Source organism: Lycium barbarum, chromosome 2 (assembly GCF_019175385.1).
Source record: "Lycium barbarum isolate Lr01 chromosome 2, ASM1917538v2, whole genome shotgun sequence".
Taxonomy (NCBI): domain Eukaryota; kingdom Viridiplantae; phylum Streptophyta; class Magnoliopsida; order Solanales; family Solanaceae; genus Lycium; species Lycium barbarum.
In genome coordinates this window covers 152,836,433-152,859,524 of record NC_083338.1, presented here as the reverse complement: position 1 = coordinate 152,859,524, position 23,092 = coordinate 152,836,433, and the positions used below count along the sequence as shown (strand labels likewise).

The 23,092-nt window shown below is 34.7% G+C and overlaps 4 protein-coding genes and 1 pseudogene across 4 annotated transcripts; 3 read left to right on the top strand and 2 right to left on the bottom strand.

Annotated features, from left to right (window-relative positions):
- Positions 1-1,342: 1,342 nt before the first annotated feature.
- Positions 1,343-3,637, top strand: LOC132629173 (AT-hook motif nuclear-localized protein 7-like). Its single transcript, XM_060344900.1, has 5 exons — positions 1,343-1,516; positions 1,942-2,073; positions 2,620-2,766; positions 3,376-3,474; positions 3,605-3,637. Exons 1-5 carry the CDS (start codon positions 1,343-1,345, stop codon positions 3,635-3,637), a joined length of 585 nt encoding a protein of 194 aa, XP_060200883.1.
- Positions 3,638-3,993: 356 nt separating this feature from the next.
- On the bottom strand, positions 3,994-9,755 carry LOC132628254 (uncharacterized). The gene is made up of 5 exons (XM_060344026.1): positions 9,423-9,755; positions 8,203-8,545; positions 7,424-7,695; positions 7,023-7,219; positions 3,994-4,645 (listed from the first exon to the last, which is right to left on the bottom strand). Exons 1-5 carry the CDS (start codon positions 9,610-9,612, stop codon positions 4,211-4,213), a joined length of 1,437 nt encoding a protein of 478 aa, XP_060200009.1. The 5' UTR covers positions 9,613-9,755; the 3' UTR covers positions 3,994-4,210.
- Positions 9,668-12,043, bottom strand: LOC132628255 (heavy metal-associated isoprenylated plant protein 28-like). Its single transcript, XM_060344027.1, has 3 exons — positions 11,727-12,043; positions 11,247-11,319; positions 9,668-11,143 (listed from the first exon to the last, which is right to left on the bottom strand). Exons 1-3 carry the CDS (start codon positions 11,736-11,738, stop codon positions 10,944-10,946), a joined length of 285 nt encoding a protein of 94 aa, XP_060200010.1. The 5' UTR covers positions 11,739-12,043; the 3' UTR covers positions 9,668-10,943.
- A 6,074-nt stretch (positions 12,044-18,117) lies between these two features.
- LOC132629172 (L10-interacting MYB domain-containing protein-like) lies at positions 18,118-19,343 on the top strand (annotated as a pseudogene).
- A 403-nt stretch (positions 19,344-19,746) lies between these two features.
- LOC132629171 (uncharacterized) lies at positions 19,747-21,189 on the top strand. Its single transcript, XM_060344899.1, has 3 exons — positions 19,747-20,316; positions 20,467-20,518; positions 20,624-21,189. The coding sequence occupies exons 1-3, from the start codon at positions 19,747-19,749 to the stop codon at positions 21,187-21,189; spliced, it is 1,188 nt and encodes a 395-aa protein (XP_060200882.1).
- The last annotated feature ends 1,903 nt before the right edge of the window (positions 21,190-23,092 follow it).

Below are 23,092 nucleotides of genomic sequence, written 5' to 3'. Positions count from 1 at the left end.
TCCTGGCTCCGCCACTGGTTCCAATTCTTGGTAAAATTATTTATTTATCAAACTAGATGGTATGCACGGGCATATGTTTTATGTTATTTGTACAACTATAAGATACCAAAAAGGTCCAATTGTACTTTCTAAATTGTTAAGCAACATTATTAAAGGGGAAGTTATACTATCAAACTAATTAAATATTAACGATTCATATATTATGTACATGAGGAACAAAATTATGCAGGATACAAACTTGTACATGATATATGTTAACATACATATTTGCAACATAATACATTCTTCAGCTCCTTGGATGAGAGCCTGTTTAGGTAGTGGACCATTAGAATATGCATACGTTTGGGAAAGTTGATAATCCCATAAAACTTCGTTGTCGCAAAGCTTCGTTTTGCAGCAGTATACAAAGTATGTGAACCTCTGGTCCGTCTTACATGACGGATTCTGAAATTTCAGATTCCTTTGGAGAAAAGAAGGGGAACAAAAGTTAAAGCAGTACAAGGACCAAGTAATTATGTTTCAAATTGAGAAAAGAATGCTTTTCCAACATAGCTCCAAAATAAAGCAATAAACTAATTACAAGCAAACAGTATCTCAACAAGACTAATCAACTTCAACTTTGAACATATTTTCCTTTATCGTAATCTACTTAAACTTATATTAAACCCTCACGCCACGCTTGGAGTATTTTGGTTCAACCCCATTTTTTTCGGGGTACTTTGGTTCTGGACCCTTCATTTCTCCAGCTATAAAGAGGGAAAAAAGAAACTTGCTCTCATGTTCCCTAGAAAAGATATTCAAGAAACAACTCTTAAGAAGCAGCAACAAACAGGGAGAGCTTCTTGTTATGATAAGGCTAGGGTGAAGAAAGGCCGGCCATGGTCAACCGAAGAAGATGTATAGCTAAAGAAGTATGTAACTGGTAGAAACTGGATTGTTCTTCCGCCAAAAGCTAATAAAAATAACGTGTGGTCCGCTATACGTGTGTATTAGGAAGTTCTCAAGCAAGGAACAACAAAGACAAGTAAAGAAAACACTATTTGATAAAGGAAATTATTGCACTAAAAGGAACTCAAGGATCAATGGACCATTAAACATAATGCAAAGCATCTAGGGGAGTTCCCAGTGGAGAGTAGTCACATTCCAGAGTCCAGGCATACATATCCAAGATCATTTGTTGGAATATCTCAGTAGGCTTCAAGGCATCAAGTTTTCAGTCATTTAAACAAAGAAAGAATCAACCTAACATAATAAAACACATAAGCTGTAAAGTGTGCATAAGAAAACTTTTATGAAGTTGCATCTCTTAAGTCTTGTAGATTAGAATCTTTAAAAGCAAAAGATGGTAGTTCTTCTTTGCTTTGATTTACAGACTGATATTGAGTCCAATAACATTGTGATTGCACCAGAAAATTCTTTTGTGTGGGCTTTACACACCAATACTTACACTCCAAACCAAAGAACCCCCTATCCTTGCCTATTTTTACGGAAGGTTTTCTTCACTCAACTAAACGGAGTAAGTAATAGTTGTGAAAACCACACTCCCGGAGCTCTAATTAATTGATTTTGACTTATTAACAGGTGATTCTGCACTTCTTTTTCTTAGTTAAACTTTATTATCGGTATATGTATATGCCTTGTGATACAGGATGATTGACTTTTTGGTAACTAATTTAATTCGTCAATTTTAACTTTTGACAGAGGTGCACGCCATATATATTTGACTTTCGGATTTCACCTTCTTTTGTTTGTGGATATCATAAATTGGGTTTCAGATATTTTAGTTGCATGGCAGCATTGATGTTTCTAATTTTTATCATTTTAGTTTGAGTTCTCTAGGGCCTTGTATTTGGATAGCATAAATTGTTATGATGAATTTCAGATATTTACATTGCAGGCATTAGTAATGATTTTGCTAGTTTTTATGATCTCTTTTTTCAGAACATAGCAGAAAAATTAGTGAAATTCACTATGCATAGTACAAGAACTGTTACTGTCATATCTGCGACTGGTAACTTATCCAGAGTGACACTTGAGAAACCTGGAACATGTGGCGAAAAGACAAAACATGAGGTTTTTCCCAAGCATTGCTTTCCAATTCTTATTGATTTAGTTTTTATGGTGCCACTATGCCTGCCATAACACTCATCAAAGCCTTTTGGTTTGTCTATGCGCTTTTAAAATCTACTTTATAGACTGAGGAAATGGAAGTTCATCCCCATTTTAAATTTTCATTCAATTGTTAATGCATGAAAAAACAAAGCGCGATGGAAGTAAAAGATTCGTATAGGCAATACAAACTAGTTGGGCAATAGTCCTAGACATGTTGGTGTACTTGAATTAGGTCGGGCATTTGTCATGAACCTTTTTAGATTGTCAAGAGATCTACATATTAGTAGAAAAGTATAGAACTATAGGATTAGCGTGGAGATGAAACAGGTCAAATGGAATGAGACACAGTTCATATGGCAGGCAGTTAATCTAAATGTGTTCTCAACTCCTTTCTGTGTCTGAAGTTATGTGACGCATTCTTTCGAAATTTCACTTCTACTGATCACATGTGCTTTTGTTTTACTCTTCCGGAATGCTTATCATTCCTCTGATGTTCGCCTCTTGTAGGGACTGTTTCGTATAATGTCTCTAAATGGTTCATTCATGTGGGAAGATGGATGGATAGGTGGATTAGACCTAATGACTTTCTCTGCAGATGGATCAATTGTAGTAGGTTCTGTGGCGGGTGAACTAATTGCTGCAGATCAAGTCCAGGTTTGCACGCTTTTGTCTCCAAAGATAATTTTAGGCAGTTCCAGCTTGTCTCTACCATTTTTTAAAATGTCCCATAAAGCTCTACTGCTAAATATGTATTAGTTGAGGAAACTTTCGTAGATCAGGACGAGCGGAGTTTCGTGTATTTTTTCTACATTTGTATTGTTCTTGTCCTTACCTTTGTGTCTTGTTCTTCTGTTTATTTTCAAGTTCTGAGAGTTACTCCTTTTCACTGGCGGAGTTATGTTCTCTTCTTCCGACTATACGAAAGCAAATATTTGCATGTGAATCCTGAAAGGGTTTGATGGGCTCATTGTTTCTCTCTCTCTCTCATTTAATCGAAAATATATTGCAAGTGCATTTGCTATCTTATACGGCATGCCATCCCACAGTTACCCCTTCAATTTATGGGAAGATCAGAATCAATGATATTCCGACTCTCCCGAAACCTGAATTGAGTCTTTCTGGAATAGTATCAAAAGAATACTATGTCTCTGGAATCAATTCTGGCATTTGTTCATTACGTTATCTAGGCTGCATGTGTTTCAGCACCATATGTTATGCAGTTCTGTTTTGCATAAACTCTTGACTGGGTGGTTTCTGTTCTAGGTTATTGTTGCCAGTGTCACTCTAGATGGTAAAGAAGATTCCAAGTCGTCAAAGCCTGACGAAGTGTCGCCTGCACCAGTGAAGGCCCATCCTGGCGAAGTGAGTGAAGTCAACAGCCAACCGTTACATGACACTACAATGTGCTGACGCGCTAATTTTCTCTTGTGCTGTTGTAAAATTGGGTACTGCCATTGTTTACTGCTGATACCACTGGTTTTTTGTTTTGTAGAACTTTTCTCGTCAGTCTATTTCCAATATATGATAGGATTTTTATTTTGTTTCACACCATATTGTCAATGGGGTTCACTAAGATCTGAGTTCAAAAATCATATATGTACAAGTACCTTTTTTCCCCTTTGGATGCTCTAACCTTGCACTCAAAACACTTGATAATCAGAAGGGCAAAGACAAAAAAGAAATGAAAAGTAGTATTAGTACTACTTGTCTCAGATGATAACTCGCACATTCTGGTAATGAAGTATGAAAAATTCCTCCTGGAAGCTGTCTAATAATAAGATCTTCGTGTGGTTCTCTACTCTTTCATTACGACACGACAATCCTTGTATGCTTATGGTCGCCTCAATCCCAACAACAACAATTATGCCAATTCCAAGCAAGTTGAGGTCAACAATATGAATCCTTATTGACCAAGTCGGTCCATTTGAACTCATTGCAGTCAAATATTATACAAAATAAAGAATAGTACCCTGAGATAAAAAAAAAACAAGCAGAAAAACATTGAGGAAAGTATTGGAAACTGGTCACAATTTCTCAACTTGATGTGATTGCGACTACATGCTTCATAGTTAAAGTCAGACAAAGAAATATGGTAATCCTACTTTTTAGCTCTCTTCAGTAGTAATCGTAGGGAGAAAAAACCCAAAGCAAATGTTTGCCAAAACCACCCTCTTGCATTTGCAGGATCTATTCTTTTTGCAAGATTCCATGCATATACACCTTCACCTAAATGTGCAGCAGCCGCTAGAACAAACATTAATTTCAATACCAACATAGAGGGAAAGAAGAAGAGGTGAACTGCTCTAATAAAGGGAATGGGTCCATAATCGGGCAGGTATGCAGCAGCAAACAATGATGACACTCCAATCACACAAAACAGCCATGCCCATATTGTAGGTCCATCCAAACTCCTCCTTTTTCTTTCTTGCCAATATGCGATGGTTGCAGCCATGCCCTCCTTATAACTCACCATTGGGACGTATCCAAGCTCCTCCTTTGCTTTTAGGAATGAGAAGTAATGAGTGACACCAACCTAGTACAAGCAGAAAGCCAATATCAACTAGAATTCCACCTCTTTCTAGAGGAAAATGTTGTGTCCATGACCTCAGAGAGTTCACTATTGCTTGACAGATTTGAACATCTGCTGTGAACAGGGAGAAGTCGGAAAAAAATGACTGGAAGGAACAAGTCTCAAGCAAGGTAAAACAGTTAGGTTATCTAACCAGTGGGCAGTTTTTGACCAATAAAGTCGATTCATAGACAAAGGAAAAAATCTGGGACATTTGCCTAAGTAGATATGCACGAGTAATAGATCTATTATCAATTCGATAATAGTAAGAGTTGCCATAAACAAAGTAAAACTAGGTGGAAAGATACATATAACCGGTTTATGGTATCATGAGTAATTTAAAGTCATTCATCTAGAATAAAATTGCACAGAGTAATTAACTAATGCGAATTAACACAGTAAATTAACTATTTATTGGCAAGAATTACAATAATCTAAAAGTTATAAAACTTAGAAAAGAAGGAAAATCTGAGTGAATGGCTAACAGAGAATTGGGGAATGAGAGAGAATCTAATCGAAAAGGAAACTGTAAGTACGTTTTTTTAGTAAAAATAAATTCATTCTCCAAAAAGTATGTGTTCAACTGAAATACGAGAAAAGACAGGAATCATTATCTATTAATCTAAAAGGAAAGCAAAGGAAAAAAAGTCAATGAAAACTCTAAGAGGAAGTATTAGTAGTAAAGGGGGCGCTGTGGTCCCTGCCAACCCCATCCCCCTTGTTCCAGCCCTACAGTGAGAATAGATTTATCTCTATTAGAGGTGGCAATTCTGAACCCAACCCGCCCAACCCACCAAAGATTAAACAGGTTGGGTTAAAGAGTGAAAAGCAGATGGGTCAAAATATGTATAACCCATTTCGACCCGGGGAAAGAGCGGGTTAGAGAGATTTAACCCAACGGGTTAGGAGACAACCCAATCCACTGGGCTGAAATTGCCCATAAAGCAAATGAATAATATCTGGCATAGAGTTCGAGGACCAAAAGCTCAATGACAGAAAGCATCTAACAAGTCCCAAAAATAAGTCATTTGGATGTTCAGGAAGTCCCCTTATTAATTTGATACTGATTAATTTATTGCTATATGATTTGGAAAAGGAGATTTATTAAATGCTTCATAAAAATTTTAATTTTCTTTGATAAAACTATCAATAATATGAAATTATTTTTTAGTGGACTTCTTAAGTCTGTTATACTCATTAAAAGAAATAGTACTGATTTCAGGAGCTACCGAAGTCTTTAGTGTACTTCCCAATTTTCACATGTGCGATAAGTTTATATATTCTATTAATATCTAACAATATTCCAATTACAACAACATGTTTCTAGCCTAAGTTACTCAGACTCTTCGAAAGTGTTGCCGCACCCGTGTCAGATCCTCCAAAAATACGCTACTTTTGAAGGATTTGACACGCACCTGACGACATTATAGGCGAGTCAGAGTAACTTAGTTTCTAACTTATAATTTCACTAAGAATGGTAATTACTACTGTATAATATGCCAAGGATTACATACATAGGAAATAGTTTTATATAATAATGAAACTCACATATTAGAAGCCTCAACACTTAAAATGTATATTTATTCTGACAAAAATGCTACTAAAAGAATTATATGAATGACGAGTAAATTAAGAGATCAAAACAAAAAAAATGATATTAGAAAACCATAATGGCTCAACAATGTAAGTTTTGTCTAGCTAATGTTATTAGTATCATTCAATTGATTTTGTTTTGTTTTTGGTTTTTGACAAATCATGAGAGTTCATTTATTATGTCAAAAAGAAGCATACATAAAACACCATATCTTATGCATAATAAGACCTAAAAAAGCTAGAGGTTAAATAAGCTGCAAAAAAATTACTGAGTAGAATTATAGTTAAAACTGGAAATCCGAAAGTATTTCCTGTTCTGTGTTAATAATAAAATCTGGTTGATGTCCTTGTATACACAATGAAGGATGCCTCTGTGTTGGGCGGGTTGGGTTATAACCCGTTGCTCAACCCATCTTGACCCAAGTATTCTTTGGGCGGATTGGGTCATGACCCATTTGTTATACCAACCCATTCTAACCCGCCCAATTGACACCCCTAATCTCTATACACTTTAACAGGTCAACAAAGTTTCAAGTTCGTCATGTAACTCTTGGAAAATATGTAGGCAATAAAAAACCTGAAAAAGGATCCAGGGGAAAGAAGAAAGCGATCACTCATTCAGGATAATTGCCATAACAAGAGAACCATTCATCCCTATCTAATTTTGAGAAAGTTTCCCAGAAAAGCCAGTGAAGCCTATTCATATGAATAAAAGAAGCAACAATGGATTCAAAGATGAAGCACCAACCTTATAAACTTCAGCAGGAAGGATCAGAGGTTGAGGAAGCCACCTACAATTTAACCAGGGATACAGCAAGGAGTAGAAAGCCCAGAAAAGTTTTCCCAGAAGAAGAGCATGAGAGGCAGCTAGTGATGTCTTTGGTAGGTCATAATCCAGGCTTTTCAGTAAAGGGCGAAGGAACTCAAAACTGTTGATGGGAGAACCTGCAATACAAGATCAACCATGAAGGAAGGTGATGGGGTAAGTAACAACCTTTTAGAAACTTTTTTACTCTAATAAGCAACTAGTTATGCTAAAGTCTTTGGATAATTCTAAAAACATAATCTTAACCAGTAATTAAACCTCTACTTGGTCCAATACAAGATTTCACAATCCGACACAACAAATATAAGCGAAGGAGTAGTTACCATCTGATATAAAATAAGGCTGACCAGCAGCAATTGGATGCCCTTCTCTACCAGGGATGTCATCCAAAAGTCCCATACTAGCCAATAAAAGCGCCAATACAAGATTGTCCATGTACACCCAATCTGATTTCACATTTGGTGAACCTATTTTAAAGGGAAGCAGACCTAACTTTGCAAGAGTTATGATCCTCGGCAGGTGCCTTTCTTCACCTGGCCCATAAATAGCAGCTGGACGAATTGCGCATGTGTAAAGGCATTTCCCATTCTTCTTACTTTGCAATGAACATACATGCAGAGAAGAGTGAAAACAACCATATAAATTATGTCAATACAAACATCAAGCTACAGTTCTAGATGTGAACCACCATAAATATTTGTATACACACACATTATACACAGGTAAATAAGCAGAGATGTAGGGGGTTTGGGTACAAAATCTACATATTTCATTTATTTTAAAAGCTGGATGTATCCATTAGGAAGTTAGTGAAGATATGTGGAAGTGATATCAAAGTGCTTTTAATAATAAAAAGACACCTCTGGAGCATGTTGCATTTTCCTTTTTGTATATATTTTACCAAAATATTGCATAATACAGAAGTAAAAAATTAAAGAAATACCATTACTATCATGTTATGATTCCGGAACCAGGTAACAGAATTGAAAAAGCCAAACAGCTCTTGAGGGGTTACTAGTTTCTATTACATTGTATAGCATACATCCACAGGAAATATTACGGGTGCATTGTGAATGAAAATGTTCCTGAAAAGATTACTTACTTGAAGGGACGACCATTGCTCTTTAGGACTAATTGTTCAGCAATGGATTTGCTGCGTCCATATGGATCAGCATGGTCATCTATAGGGAAATAAGGTAGGCTTTCATTGCCATTAACAATTTCCTTGCCACCATAAACAACATTAGGTGTGCTCACATAAACAAGCCTCTTAATCCGATGGTGAAGGCAAGCATCAATAATGTGGCAGGTTCCATTTATATTAACCTCATCAACACGACTATATTGGAGCATTTCTTTCCCCGACATGCCATAGGAAGCAAGATGGAAAACACAATCTGCTCCTCGTAGTGCTTTCTGAACATCTTGTTTGTCTGTTATATCCCCTGAAATTTGAAAACCAAGCAAATTGAGCTGCTGCAGAAAACACTACAGGACTCGGTGAAATAGTGATTATTGTATCATCAGGTTTGGCAATCATAACAAGCGGACTATAAACTACTCCCTCGGTTCAATCCAAATTTATATGACACTCTTTCCTTTTTAGTCAGTCCCAAAAAGAATGAAACCTTTCAACATTTAATAACAATTTGACTTTAATTTCCTATTTTACCCTTAATGAGATGGTCTTGTAGCCACACAAATATCTAACTTATTTTAGACGACAAGTTTCAAAAGACTTCATTTTCATTCTTAAACTTTGTGCTAAGTCAAACACCCATAAAGTGGGACAGAGGGAGTAGTAGTCTTCAATTTGCAAACGCAGACAAGTTCCTTCTAATCAATCAATCAACTACACCTCACCAAATTAAGTTGGGATTGACTATCTCCGAATGACTTTATCCGTTCTGCTCTATTTAGATTCATTTTATCCCAATACCCCTTAAAGCTGACATTTTTTCACTAACCCATCTCTTCTCATGGTCCATTTATTACTTTATTTGAGAGTTTAGTCCGCCAAATGAGACCATTCCTAATCCATTTTACCAACTTCATTTGTCTATACACTTAATCACTAAATAAATGGAGAAGAAACATTTTTTTTAGCAACAATCAGATCAATATCCCTTAAAGCTGGCATCTTTTCACCAACCCATCTCCTTTTATTACTTATATTGATCGGAATTGAGAGTTTAGTCCGCCAAATGAAACCGATCTTAAAATTCACTTGATCAATAAATAAATAAGTGAAGAAGCAAAAAGGGAAACTTTTATTTTTGAGCAAGAATCAGATCAAAACAAGAAAGTTGACTATTCCCTTACCTTGGATGAGATGAACACCGTGATGAAGGAGTAGAGGGGAGAAAGGAGAATGGGTACGAAGATCAAAGGCTTTAACAAGACGAGCACCTCTTCTAACAAGCTCAATACAAAGTGCCGACCCTACAAAGCCAAGTCCACCTGTCACCACGAAACTATTATTCTCTATCCCTTCCTCCTCACTCAGATGCATTATTTCTCTCTACTGCTTTCCCCAAATATCAGCAACTCTTTCCCTTTTCGCTGACTTTTGCTCCGACTCTCAATCGTTGTTAGTTTTACTAATCTCAATCTCCCCCATATTACATGTTATATTATTATGCTATTAAATTGATAATCTAGAATTAATATAAAATTCTTTACAATAAGTTTTGAAGATATGTTACTTGCGTGACAAATTATTAATCATTTTATATATTGAGGGAGAGACTTGGCTCCATGTACTGCTAGCACGTAGTATATTTGTGTCACATTGAATCCCACCAATTGCTATTTCGTCTTGGCATACTCTTCTTTTATTTCTAACTTTTTTTTTAGTTACGTATGAGAATGGAGAAATCGAGTAATGGTGGAATTCACAGCTTTTACGTGGGGTATTTTCATTACTTCTCCCTCCGTCCCAATTTATTTAGCACTTTTCGATTTTTGAGAGTTCAATAAATTGTTCTTTGATCGTAATTTTTTCATATGTCTTTTAAATTTTTTAAGTTATTAATTATGGTGACTTGTACTACTTTTTACGTAGTTTTCAAATATGAAAATTTTAGAGAATTTATATTCAAACACACAATTAAAATTAAAAATTTTGATTCTCGAAAAGCAAAAAGTGTTAACAAATTGGGACAGAGGGAGTAATTGTATATTACTACTAGGCTACTACTAAAATAATATAAACCTTGATAACCTTCTTGATATACATATCATACTTTCGAGATCTTTTTGAAAAAAATTATTTATCCCTCATGTTGCAATTCACTTTAAAATGCTTTGGATCTCATCAAAATTTTGAAATTAAGTGTGATGATACAAGAGTACTGCTAGGATTAGTTACCTTTGAAAAGTTCTTGCGTTGCATCTTTCATTTACCGCCAAGAGATGTGGTAGAATAGTTAGCTATCCTTCATCGTAACTCAGAGATTTTGAGTTTGAACTCTAGAAATAGAGTTTCTTTTGATGAATGGTAAAATTCCATACTGTGCTTTTTACAATGTGAATCCAAATTAATCTCGACAAACAATGCTTCCGGACACCGGTTGATTTAAATATGATTGCAATAAAAAGCAACCGAATAACCATTAAGTTGATAGTATATATAACTTCAACTGTTACATAAATTACTCGAAAACGAATCTATCATCGCTCATAAAGTTGGACTTAATGTAACAAACACTATGTATCAAACTAAATCCAAAACTCTTCCATTTCATTCTTTGTATACAGCTTCCTAAAAGCAGGAAAGGAACAAAAAAAAAAAAATGGTATTCAAGAAGAACAAATTAAACAGTAGTATTCAAGTGTGTAAAGCTAGAAGAAGGAGAAGTTGTTAAATCTGAAAGAAGAGTGAGAAGCAGATGCAGCGTAAGCTTGAAGGAGCTCATTTTGAGCAGACCAGAATTCTGCTTTTAGACCAGCCCTCCTTATTGCTTTTAGTATTCTGTTCCTGTGTGCATACCCTGTCACCACCACTTTTTGACTGTTCCCGTCCACTTCCACTTTCTCTATTCCTGTAGTCATTTTTTTCCCCACAAAAATATCAGAATCAATTTATTTATTTGCCTTGTAGGAAATTTGAAGAGAGAATTAATTAACTGAATAACTAATGATTACCTTTTAATTTTGACAGGCATTTGCGCAGTCTTTTCTCATGTATTCCTACCATCTCTACCTTCAATTCAACTGTCTGCCATAAAGAAAATAATAAACTCAGATTATTCATTTCAAAGTAGTAGTTAATTATTTATTGCTACAAACAAAGAACCAGCTAGCTAATTTGTCAGGGGTGGCAAAACAAGAGTACAATGTGTGGTCATAAACAAAAACAGCAGGAAATCTAAAACCTCCCTAATCATCATTAGTTAAGAACATGGACCAAAGGCGTATTCGGACGGCGCACCTAGTCCATATTCACTAGTTTTAATTGAACCTAGTATTTTCGACATAAGAATATGGATATATGTGCGGAAAACACTAAAAATTCAATGAACATTATAGTAATTTTTGAACTCTCATAATTTCAAGAGTACAATATGTTAAGGGAACAGCCAGAAGTTTTATTGTGACCAAAGGAAAAAATATCCTAGTACAAACCTCCATGTTCATGGTGATTGATGGAGTGGCTAAGCAAATGGAGGGACAAGCAACAAAGAGAAAAAAGGATATATATGATATATTATATTGATGATACAGTTAGGAATGTGTACACTGGAAAACGGCACAAACGAATAACAATGGATGAAAGACATAGCAAGAGAGGCAACTTATATATATGTGAATAAAAGTAGGGGGAATAAGGGAATAAACAACAAAGTGAATCTTGGTGATGGGAATGATCTGCTTTCTTTTTTGGTCTTGCTTTGCTTTATTAAAAGAATCAGTAGATCGCAAGGCAAATTAAAGGGTTCAAGGAAAACTAACAAACAAGAAATGTGCTATGATCGAGATCCAGATCACGGCTTTTAATTTCTTCTTCTACTACTATTACTACTACTATGTACTAATGGTAGTTATAAGTTTGCAGAATGGTGAAAGCAGCTCGATCTTCAAAGGTCCCCTCTCTCTCTCTCTGCCTAAAGCAATGTGAGCGTTAGTTAAGAAACATTCCCAATGATTGGCCTTTGACGAGTCCAACTTTGCTTTTAATTCCTCTCTCTCTACACAGTCTCTTTTTCCCTTTTTTTTTTTTTTAATAAAAAACTTGCTATGTGATTTATCTTTTTTAAATTAACCTATGGTATGGTTTCTCTTTGTGGGGAGAACCAAAAAAAAATATGAGGAAATGAATTAAAGCTACCTAGACGGTCTAAGCAAATAAACTACTAAAAGAGGCAAGTTTTATTGCTTAACAGAGGTGTTTCTCTTTATGTATATACATAAACTTTACTTGGATATAAAACTAAATAGTTGTTTTGATTGTTGGTTGGAAAGAGAATTGTTCATGTATTAAAGCTAGCATAACTAACATCATGTTTGATAATTTTTTAGCCTCTTCGTATAAAATTCAATATACCACATATATATATATATATATATATATATATATATATATATATATATATATATATATATATATATATTTGATTATTAATTTACAATCCCACATGAATAAAACAATTATGAGCCAATTTATATTATATAGGAATTAATAATTGAAATCGGCATTAATAATAGCTACATAACTCTAGCCAGCTACCAAACAACCATGATATGTATAACTGATTTTCATAGTTTCCAACAAGCTAGCTCTATCCTTAACATCTGATTTTGGAAAGATATGTTAAACTGGTCATATGTCCAAACATAAGGGAACAAGACAAAAGCTATATGTGCAGGAAGACAGAAGATCCCATTGTGTCTTTCCATGCATCTCAAGGAGTTATGTGTGGGGATTGCTAATTAAGGAGTATTATGTCGGAATCCAATCTGGATCTTTGGTGTTCTTTTTCTGTTTTAAATTCACTTCTTTTGGTCAAGGTGCTTTGTTGTTTCTCCTTTCTTGATCACTAATTCCATTTTCATATCCTCGGGAATTTCAACATTTGAATTGCTCATGACCGTTCTCAATATTGTCTCTCCAAATATCAAATAACTACTACTCTTTCAAAGGTTTGATTCATCGTCTCTTCATTTGCTTTCCTTTCAACGAGGCTCTCGAAAAAGAAAACCTCATTTGTTATTAGTCATACGCGACATCGTTTGTTAATTGCTTTCGATAAGAAATAATCATTGACTTTAACTGATAGCTATTGATAAATCAAGAATCATAAGAGATTGCTAAGTGTTCTATATATTTTGTGATCTATAATTCATGAACTATAGACTATTTATACACAAATACCTACATAGTTACAGGCATAATTCTAGATGTATATCTTGCACAATATCGAGTCATATCTTCTACAATATTAAGGATGTGATTCTGCATAATTAAAGAATATATAAAATCATATCTGAAAATAAAACCATATCTAATATGGTATCTGATATGGTCAACAACCCCCCCCCCCCCCCTCTCTCAAATTTATGCTACATATCAAGAAGCATTAATTTGGATAATAGGAATTGGTGCCGACTCCTTGTCATAGCTTTTGTGAACAAATCTGTCAATTGATCATGTGAAGTGATATGTTGAAGACTGATGACTTGATCAACAACAAGTTCACGAATATAATGACAGTCCACTTCGATGTGCTTTGTATTTTCGTGGCGGACCGGAGTTGTTGCTATCTGTATTGCACTTGCATTGTCAGCATGTAACGTAGTGGCGCGATCGACATGAATATGAAGTTCTGCCAACAACGACGTATCCATACAATTTTAACGCGAGTAGCTGAAATTGATCTATATTCTACCGCCGTTGACGATTTTGAGATTCTTGACTGTTTCTTACACTTCCATTAGACAAGTGATGATCCGATCAACATGTACCATCCTATTGTAGACTTCTGAGAATTTGGCATCCTGTCCAATTTGCATATGCACATCCTTCGAGGTTCAGAGACGATGATGAATGAAAGAATAGACCTCGAATGATTGTACACCGAACATAGCGAATGATCCTGACGAGAGCAGAAATTTGATGTTGGGATGGATTTGCAACAAATTGACTCAAGACTTGAACTGGATAAGAGATGTCTGGTCTTGTTATTGTCAAATAAATTAGACAACCAATGAGCCTCTAGTATAGCGTTGATCGTCATTTTTGTATTTCACATAGATCTCCGTGGGGGTTTTGCTACTTTATGATCACTAAGTGCTTGTGTAACAAGATCTTCCACATATTTCCTTTGGCTGAGCATGATACCATCCTGCAAATATTCAGCTTCCAAACCCAAAAAATATGTTAACCTACCAAGGTTCTTCATTTTGAAGATTGCATTAAGATGGTTACATTTAGCATATACCTTTTCGAGATGCTTCAACATCTCCAATGCCAGATTGAACAGACGCAGACTAAGGAGCCGTTTGGACATGATTTGAAATCATGAGATAAAATCATGATGATTTGAAGTTGAAATTTTGTTTGGATATGCAATTTAGATTTCTTAAGTTGTATTTTTTTTAATAGATATAAAAACCCATAAGTTGTGAAAACCATCAAAATTTTCCCAATTCTTATACAATCTTATCAAAAGAGCAAGTCATAGTTCATAACAAAATAAATATGCTACTAGAAGTCTAGAACGCCTTTCTAAAAAATACAACATCAATTGATCAAATTTTAGTTCAATAAAATGGAAGATTGAACATGAGTTGTAGTATAACTACTCTTTAATATAATCCTCTCACATAGTTGGTAAGAGTAAATTTGTTATAAATATACTACCAACTTGTAGATATTTTAATATTTGATATAAATGGTTGGTAAACATGATTGGTAAATATATATACGAACTTATAAATCTATTTTAACAAATAAACTTATGGGTCAAATTTTACATTTTAAAAAATTTGAAATCATGATTTGGAATCCAAAATCATGCAATCATGAGATGAAATCGCGTGTCCAAATGTTGATTTCATCTCATGAGAGTGCAACATCTGCGTGTATGGAATTGAGGATCCACGAAATGACACGAGCATTGTTAGCATGCCAAACTTGTTTTTCCTTATCTTTGTATGGCTTAGTTGTTAATCAATCTAACATTTCAAGCAAGCTTTTCCCTTGAACAAAGATACGAAAAGAAAATTCCCACATAAAATCGTTTTTTCCATCAAATTTGGTAGACAAAATATCATGAGAATGTGACTCCATTGGGTAGAGAGAAAAGATAACTTGATGATAGAAATCAAATAGCAACAAAGTATAAGAAATTGAACAATTTCAGTTAAAAAAAATAATAAATTAGGCTCTGATACCATGATAAATATTGATAAATCAGAAGAGATTGAAAAATGTTCCATATATGTTGTGATCTACAATTCATGAACTAGAGACTATTTAGAGCGATTTGGAACCAACTTATAAGCCCTTTTTAGCTTATTTTAGTGTTTGGGTACAAATTTAAAGTGCTTAAAATAAGCCACAAAGTGCTTAAAGTCAGCCATTTATGAGAAGTTGGGATTCCTAACTTTTTTTTGGGGGGCTTAAAAGCCATTTCCGTTGACCAAATAAAATTACTTTTGCATCCCTTATATTTTATTCTAATTCCCACACTACCCTCTCACCTAAAGCCCTAAAAGTGACGATCTCTTCCTCGTTTCATCATCTTTTACAAACAACGCAGTCTCTCACCAAAGCCCTAAAAATATGATTTTTTTCCTCTTTCAGTCATCTTCTATGCAATCCTCTTGCTTTCACCGCAGCTTTTCATCTGGGTAAGTTTTTCTCCATTATTCTCTTGCAGTTTAGTCGAAATTTTTGTGAGTGATGGAGTTACCAAAATGAATTAGTAATAGATTTTTACTCTATTTGGTGTCTGCGGTTTTACATGTTCTGGTCTCAGGCTTGCTTAATTTTGTAAAACTAATTTTGACAAGTATTTGTTAATATTCAGAGCAATAACTATTCAGAGCATTATTGCCCCCTGCCCACCCACCCAGTTCGAAGCTATAGAATTGATCAATATCCTTATTAAGTTCTTCAGATTTCAGTCGAATTTCGGGTTCTTATTTCTTTAGTTTTTTTTTTTTTTTTTTTTGTTCTCCATGATCTTCAATGTTATGAGGGAAAATCCATAAAATAGAAGTGAAGAAACCTATTTGATTTTAAGAAAATTAATTAATAAGAGTTCAAAATATATAAGAGTAATAAATGATGCTTAAGGCTTCCTTATTTTTCTTATATATTACTTTTCGTGTAGTATTCGATTCTCCTTCAGATTTATGTGCTCTTATCTTTCGCTCTCGTGGTTGTAGTATTTGTTTGATTCCTATAAGTCGGGGCAAGAGTGGGCTGGTTCGCTTCCTGTTTGAGGTATGTTATCACTTCTTAACTTCATAAAAGAGCTCTTAAAGACCATTTAGTATGTTTATCGTATAGAACTCACGGGACGGTGATTGGAAACCGTGAGTCCGCGTTATTGAATTAGTTGTGGCTGTTATTGTCATTTGAACTTATTTCTCTAACTCTTGTTGTATACCTTTGTCAGCCTTTCTACTATTATTGTTGTCATCTCATATTTACTCTGATATGTATGTGTTGTTCGACTATCATGGTCTAGCAAAAGCAACATGTTTCATAAGAAAGTATGAAATACTAGCTTTAACTTTATTCCTTCATTTAAAATTTTATAAGATGGATTAGGTTGATATTACATGGATGATGAAAGAGAAAGAGCAATGGGTTAAAACCTGTTAGAAGTCAAAGAGGAAGAACTGGACTGGTAGGTTGATAGGTTAGTTGCTAATTTGAATTTGTAACTTTGCACGCAACGAATAAGGTCTTTTCATTTTTTTTTCCAAACATATAAACAGATCGTAATTTTTGTTTTCCAGAAAGAAAAAACCAACATTGCTCCATTATTAACTCCACGTGATTCAAGTGGAGATGAAAATGCTTACCACTTAATCATCTTTAGTCAATAGATTAGGAACTTGGCCAGAGCAAATAAAGGCTTTGATTTTAAGTAAGAAGATGGGATGGTGAAAGATGATATGGTAGGTTGGGTTTGGTTAGTGAGGTTACACGCCATACTTCTTTAAAATATTAATGTCATATCACGTGAGATTGGGCTTCACCTTGGTTACTGAAAAGTTAATATAATATTTTTTTATATCAATATATAATATAAATTCGGCTGTTGCTGTTGCTGGTGCTGGATGCGTGCTGGTGCTGGCTGCTGTAGCTGCTAGCTGCAGTTGCGGGCTGCTGCTGCTGCGGCTGCTGGTTGCTACTGCTGGCTGGTGCTGGTGCTGGCTGCGTGCTGGTGCTGGCTGCTGGCTGCTGCTGCTGCTGCTGGTGGCTGTTGCTGCGGCTGTTGGTTGCTGCGGCTGCTGGTTGCTGCTGCTGCTGCGGCTGCTGGCTGGTGCTGCTAGTTGGTTCCTTTATTGGCGTTTTGCATTCCTTGTGCACATACTCTGGCTTATCATTGTTTCTTGTATGACAAACTTCAATTTATGTTACACGTAAGATACATATATGGAGTCTTTCACGGCTCGTGCAAACATTGGCATACCTTCTTAAACATGTTAAAGCTGTTCATGAAGTTGGAAGTAATCTAGGACATGTTTCTTCTTGCAGTCCCAGTGGCATTTCCATGAGCAGTGGGAATTGAAGGTATCTAGCCTCTTAGAGTGAAGTGATACGATGTTTGAGGTTGAAAGCGACTTGGAATATGACTTAAATATGACTTTTTCTAGGCTTAAATATGACTTTTTCTTTTGGCTTTTGGCTCATTTAATTAATTAATTGATGCTGCTTTTAGTCTATTCTATTACTATTGCTCGTTGTTGCCCAAATTTTTCACATATTGGCCGACTTGAAGTTGTATTTAGAAATACTTAAAATTTTGTTTTCACTTTTTCTCCACTCTTGGTACATTCAAATAATCAAATATTTTTTATGCTTCCACTTCTTCTTTATTATCTCTCTATTTTGGTATGTGTACAAAAAGCTGTGACTACGGAATTGTGGCTGTGTGTTTAGTTATTGGGCTGCCAACATTATGATGTTGCAGAGTTCATGAACGTTTATTTCTCCTTTCTTCAGATTGTTTACATTCAATCATGCCAGAAACTAGTAAAGCACGAAGTAATGCTAAGTGGGATGATGATGCCAACATTAAATTTATAGATTTGTGTGAAAATGAGATTAGACAAGGACGTAGACCACACACTCATTTAAATAGAGATGGATGGAATAATGCTGTTGAAGAATTCAATAGAGCCACGGGAAGAAACTATGATAAAAATAAATGAAAAATCATTGGGATAACATGAAAAAAGATTGGATTCTTTTTAAGAAGTTGATGAGAGGGAAGACAGGTTTAGGATGGGATGCCACGAAAAATACAATTATGGCAGATGATGATTGGTGGGAGCGAAAAATTAAGGTACATCTCTCACATTTTTCTATGTCTTTCTTTTTTCTTTCATTGCTAAATTTCTTGGTTAGTTTAAAGTAGTTTTGAATTTTTTGTTACAGGAGGATGATCGATACAATAAGTTCAGGAAAATAGATCTTTCACTTATATGGTATCGCTATGATGCGTTGTTTTCTGATATTGTTGCTACTGGAGAAAGAGCATGTGCAGCGAATCAAGAACAAATGTCTGGCATTGGAGTAGATCTTGATGAAGAAGGAACAAATAATATTGGTGGCTATGACAAAGAACACTTTATCAATCCTAGTGATGAAGGGAACGATGAAAGTGATGATATACAGAATGTGGATTCTATTATGTTTCCTAAGCCTTCACTTAAAAGACGAGGTTCAATTGATGATATTGGCACTAGCACTCAAGTAAAAAAAAATAAGGCAAAATCTGGTGCGGCATCAATGAGAGAGGATATACACTCTCTAGTGGAGTTTATGTCTAGTAAAAGCACTGCTACATCCCCTTTGGTAGATGATCCCGTCATCGATAAGTGTATGAATATGTTGGAAAAAATTCTTATATTCCTGCTGGGAGTGGAAAGTACAACTATGTTTGCAACATGTTTCTTAAGAATGATGTACGTCAATTGTTTCTTAAGATGGAAATTGATGAAGCTCGGAAATCTTGGTTGGAGTATAACTATCAATTACACCTTGAGAAAATGGGATGATTGCGTTGCTATGGTTAATTTTTTTTATTGTTTAATGTTCGAACATTATGGTTGTGCGTGTAAACTTTACTTATTGCTTCTTATTTAGACATTGCGGTTGTATCCCTAAATCTTATGGTTGTACGTGTAAACTTTATGTATTGTTAATGTTGTGTTGACGTTGTGGTTGTATCCTTAGACCTTATGGTTATTGTTGTTGTGTTGGCTTTGATGAATGTGGGAACTTTATGTATTGCCGTGGTTGTTTTTCTTTGATGGAATAGTAATTTGAGATTTACAATGTGATTTTCTGAAGATAGATAGGAGTGTATTGAAACAATGGAGTTTCTAAAAAATCTTGAATTTGGGTTCTTGGAAAAACTTTCATTCTTTACTAATTTGAGTCATTTCCATTTTCAGTTAAATGGAGAGTTGGGATATTAGCAATGTGGTATCTCCTCATTTAAGTGATTTGTTAGATGACGAAGATCAAGAAATAAAAGAGATTCGGAGAGAGCAAGATGAGAAGGAGCGGATGGCTTTATGTCATATAACAGGTAAATACATTTTGATGTATTGTGAAAAATACCTATGCAAAGAACCTTGTCGTACATCAATGCGCTCTGGAAATGAGTTTATTCAAGAGATATTACGAGAAAATGAGACTCGTTGTTATGAAAATTTCCGAATGAAGAAGGCGGTGTTCATTGATCTATCCAATGACCTAACTGATAAATATGCGCTTAAACCCACTCGTGGAATGTCTATACATGAAATGTTAGGCATATTCTTGATGACTTGTGCACATGGAGTTGGAAATCGAATGATACAAGCTATCTTTCAACATTTTGGAGAGACAATTCATAGACACTTTCATAGTGTTTTAAAGGCCGTTTGTAAGCTTGCAAGAGATATCATTCAACCACATCCAAATTATAATGATGGTTGTGATGCTCACAAGCTATGTAAACAAAGATATCTCCCTTTCTTTAAAGTAAGTAACCCGTTTATGATAATTTGTTATTCTGCATTGTATCTTTACTACCCTTATATAACAAAAGCTTTATGATAGTTTCTTGCCCCTTAGAATTCAACGAGAAAAAAATGGATCCCAAGTTTCTTATTTTACATTCACTTCTTGTAGGATTGTATTGGAGCAATTGATGGCACACATGTTAAAGCTAGATTACCGCAAGGTCAAGAGATACCATAAATTGGACGTAAAGGTTATCCGACTCAGAATATTCTCGTCGTTGTTGATTTTAGTATGTGTTTTACATTTGCATGGGTTGGGTGGGAAGGAGCAGCTCACGATAGTCGTATATTTGTTGAGGCCCTTCGTAGAGAAGAGCTCAACTTTCCACATCCACGCGGAAACAAATATTATCTAGTTGATGCAGGATATTCACACATGAAAGGATGCATGGCTCCATACAAAGGAAATAATGTAAGATATCACCTAGCTGAATTTCGCCGCGGTGCAACTCGACAATTGCGAGAGCCAAGAGGACGCATTGAGAAATTTAACTATTTACATTCTTCTTGTAGAAATGTAGTAGAGCGCACATTTGGCGTTTGGAAAGCAAGATGGTCTATTTTGAGAGACATGTCATACTATCACATTGACACACAAAGGGACATCGTACTTGCTACTATGGCCATTCACAATTATATTAGAAATAAATGCAATGTGGATGATGCATTCCAAACAGCCGAGAATGAGAGCTATATTCCATCGGTTGATTCTAATGATATTAGCACAACTTCAAGAGCTAACAATGTAGATGTCGAAGATGTAGGAGAACAAAATGATGTCTATTGGATGGGTTTTCATGATATGATTGCTAATGACATTTCTAATGCTTGATGCTTGTATTATATGAATATTTTCCACTTCTTGTATTTATAGTGGAGTGCTTTCGATTGTATTAGCACTTTTATTTTGTGTCAAATTCTCCATCTTTGAAATATGAATTGTATTACCCTTTTTTAAGTCATGTTGATCCTAACTTATTAAAAAAATTGTGCTCTTTATAGCAGTCCTAGGCAAAAAATGTCCATTTGCTTCCGATTTTTTCATAAATGCCAATAATAGATCATCATTATTAGAATTAGAAGTTTTTGTTCTACTTGCACGTTCATCCAGTGCTTCAATTATGTAATTGTTCAAAATGTGGAGGCTCTTCTTTAGACTTTTTTCTGATCCAATGGACAAAAATCTCATAAATTTTCATATGAAGTTGGGGTAGAACAATCTTTTGAAAACTGATTTTAGAGTTGTATCCATTGCAAGTGCAATTGAATTATCATCATGAAGTTCAATGGTGAGAATATTCAAACTTTTCCCTATTGCAAGTCCAAAAATGTTATCAGTGCCAAAACGTATCATTAAATCTTGTAAGTCTACCGAAATGTTTTGTTTTGAAGCCTTGTCTAAGATTGGTAATAAACCATTCTTGATTGCTGGATTTAGCCAACGATATAGTGCATGACCAAGCTTCCATTTTGATAATTCAGGAACCACTATTTTCCTTTGCAAAATTCACTCTTCACCGTTAACATAGGATATATCTGTTGGAGGAAGAAGAATGGTTTAATTAATATTCTCATAATTAATACACAACTCTTTCTTGAAACAACGAATCAATATAAATACATTTCCAATAATGAAATAAATCAAGAAGATATTACTGCCTCCATTCCAAAATAAGTGTCTCTTTTAGCTCATGCACCCCCCTTAAGTAACATGTATTTATAAAAAATTGACTTAAATAAACATTTTATAGTGGAAGTGATTTTAAAATATAAATTACTTTTGATTTGAATCAACTTTAGAGTTTAAAAATCCTTTAAATCAACTTATTTATGGTGTTAACAACTTTAAGGGTATTTCAGTCATTTTGACAGAAAATAACAACACTTATTTACCAAACACATCAACAACTTATTTTCAGCATAAACACTTTTATCCAAACACTCAACTGCTTATTTATAAAAATAACTTTCAGCACTTAAAAGTTCTAAAAACACTTTATACATAAAAATCACTTTTTTTAAGCCAATCCAAACGGGCTCTTATACACAAATACCTACATAATTACAAGCTTGATTCTAGCTATATATCTTGCACAATATCGAGTCATATCTTCCACAATATTAAAGATGTGATGCCACATAGTTAAAGGATATATAAAGTCATATCTGACAATAAAACTATATCTGATATGGTCAACATTAACTCAATCTTAAAATTAGCTCATGAGATGAAAATTATTCAAACCATATAAAAAATCATCATCTCTCAATCAATGTGGATCACTTAATTAACATCCCCACACGCTCATACTTGCTTATTAAAGCATGATTGAATAACATCATATGAGGATCTAATACTAAATCCTCGATCTCTCAATCAATATGGATCACTTAATTAACATCCCCAACTCACTCAGACCTGCTTATTAAAGCATGATTGAATAACATAATATGAGGATCCAATACCGGAACACACAATAAAGAATACGCTTATACTTTTTTTGCTAAAATGACAACTTTGAAGAACATAATTATATTGTAATATATTCACTTTAAAATCGTATATGCCTTAATTCAAAAATGAAAACTTAGGATGACTATTTAAATAAATTCAATGAATATTCAAATTTTAGTTGGATTGAATTGTAATTCAAATAGTGGCCAATATACAAACTAGGATTGAACGTTAATTTAAATAGCGGGCAATATACAAACAAGGAAACATTGAATATCTA